The 2,313-nt window shown below is 54.8% G+C and overlaps 1 protein-coding gene across 1 annotated transcript in view; it reads left to right on the top strand.

Annotated features, from left to right (window-relative positions):
• HK1 (hexokinase 1) overlaps positions 1-2,313 on the top strand; it is a 72,144-nt gene that overhangs the window by 44,113 nt on the left and 25,718 nt on the right. Inside the window, exons 4-6 of the mRNA XM_012658457.1 lie at positions 1,078-1,173; positions 1,768-1,867; positions 1,972-2,155. Of these exons, the coding sequence (XP_012513911.1) occupies positions 1,078-1,173; positions 1,768-1,867; positions 1,972-2,155 (380 nt within the window). The remainder of the gene's footprint in view (positions 1-1,077; positions 1,174-1,767; positions 1,868-1,971; positions 2,156-2,313) is intronic.

Below are 2,313 nucleotides of genomic sequence, written 5' to 3'. Positions count from 1 at the left end.
ATCCCACCTTCTTCCTTCTTCCCACAACTTTTTGGGAAGGAGCAGGGGAGAATTCAGGAGAAGAAAACAAGAGTGTCCAGGGGCTTCTGCAGAGCATGGCTTAGCCACGGTTACTGCTGAGCGAAGAACCACAAGGTCTCTCCAAGGGCTCACCCTCCCCGGTGCCTCCTCCAGTCGGTGTGGCTGGCACAGTGAGCGAGGGCAGTGCCCGTGTGGGTAGGACTCCCATCCCTGGGTCACCCCCTGGAGGTCTGCAGGGCCCAGAGAGTGGGTCTCCCAATGCTGAGAGAAAAACAGCCAATTATGAATAAAACAATTATTTTTCTTTTTTAGCATCTTTGATTATTTTAAAAAATTCAAAAGCAACATGTAGAACTACTGAAATAAAATAAAATTGGAAAGCAAAAAGTAGAATTCCTACCCCTCCATAATACCAAGTGAGTCACCATTGGGTGGCTGTCCTTGATGTTTCTCCGAAAATATGCAAACAGAGACGGGACTGTAGTGTACACATGGTGGAGTCACTGCTCACAAATGGGGGTGAAGTTCCAGAGTTGGTGGAGAGGCACGAATCTCACATGGAGTCAACATTGTCCCAGAATATCCAGGACCTGGCCCTTAGAAGCTCAGCAGCTAGAATTACCTTCGTAATTACCCGAAATTAGTATTTCGTCCTCTTTGCAATCTGGCTCTGGCTGTATTTCCTTGGGGCTGTGCAAGGCGAGGTCTGGTTGGAAAGCAGGGAAGGGTGACCAGGGATTTCTCCTGCTCTCTTTGTACGTGGGGTCTGGCTGCGCAGTGGACGTGCGGTCAGATCGGCATGCTGCACGGCCCTGCTGTTCCTCCAGCCACCTGCTTTATTCTGGTGTGAGTTGGATATTGTGAGCAGGTTCCCCCCTTCCCAGGGTACCCCCCAGAGAAATCTGTCATGTGGATGAACAGGAGGTGGAACAGCTTCTGGCTCCCTCACCCCGTGTGATCTGGAGGGAGCCACTCGGCCCCTGGAGCAGTGCCCAGGGCCCTGGGGTGCTGGAGGCCGCCCCGCCTGTGTCCAGCCCCGTCTGCTCTCCTTCGCAGGGCATCCTGATCACCTGGACGAAGCGATTTAAAGCCAGTGGTGTGGAAGGCGCAGATGTGGTCAAGCTACTTCACAAAGCCATCAAAAAGAGAGGGGTAATTTCTCCTGGTCCCTACTGACCCGGACGCACAGAGGGTAGGGGTGTGGGGAAAGGGCTGCGCCCTAAAGCAGACTGAGCCCCTTCTTGGGGGTGGGGCGGAGAGTAGCGCCAAGGTATGAGGACCCATGCAGGGGAGAGGTGAGGGTCCACAGCCCGGAATGGCAGGGGTGCTTCAAAGCTGTGTTCTCAGAAGTGCTGCCCAAAGGACCCCAGCCTAGGGCAGGGGTCGCCTCCTTGTGACAGGAGTGGTGTCACAGATGCAGCCTGCCGTGCTCAGCACAGGGCAGGGGAGCCAGCCACACGTAGGCGCATGGACCTCGTGAGAGGTTTGTGGAGGAGTGTGGCTCCAGGAGTAAAATCCACTCCCCAGAGACTCCGAAGCCAGGTAATTAAGGGAACTGTGAGGTTTCCATAGTTTAATCACTGCACTCTGATCCAGTTAATGTGAGTACCAGCAGTAATGAAAGCAGCACCACCCACAAAGCGGGACGGTTATGAAAACGAGAGCGCTTCTGCCAAGCTCTCTTAAGGCTGGTGATCTCTGCTCCCACGTGTGACTGGACGGTGACACCCCGGTATCTGTCCCCAGGACTATGATGCCAACATTGTAGCTATGGTGAACGACACAGTGGGGACCATGATGACCTGCGGCTATGACGACCAGCAGTGCGAAGTTGGCCTGATCATTGGTAACGTCCCCCGCTTGGCTTGTCCCTTCGTTTGGCCAATGTTTCCAGGAGGCACGGCCTCCGCTCGCTTGTGCGGTGACAGCTTCTGATCTCGTCCCTCTAAGGCACTGGCACCAACGCGTGCTACATGGAGGAACTGAGGCACATCGACCTGGTGGAAGGTGACGAGGGGCGGATGTGCATCAACACGGAGTGGGGGGCCTTCGGAGACGACGGGTCCCTGGAAGACATCCGCACCGAGTTCGACAGGGAGATAGACCGGGGCTCCCTCAACCCCGGAAAACAGCTGTGAGTCCTTGACCTTCTCTTCTAGCCACAGAGGTGACGTAGGGGACATTTAAGGAAAGATTTGGGGTGAGAGAGAAGGGGCGTGAAGCCAGGTGATCCCACGCGGAAAAGCCCATCAGATTTGCATTATTTGTCATTCCTTGTGTGGTTAGATGCAC

This window comes from Propithecus coquereli, unplaced genomic scaffold, assembly GCF_000956105.1.
Source record: "Propithecus coquereli isolate 6110/MARCELLA unplaced genomic scaffold, Pcoq_1.0 Scaffold117, whole genome shotgun sequence".
In the NCBI taxonomy this organism is placed as follows: Eukaryota; Metazoa; Chordata; class Mammalia; order Primates; family Indriidae; genus Propithecus; species Propithecus coquereli.
This window is presented reverse-complemented; position numbering and strand designations above follow the sequence as displayed.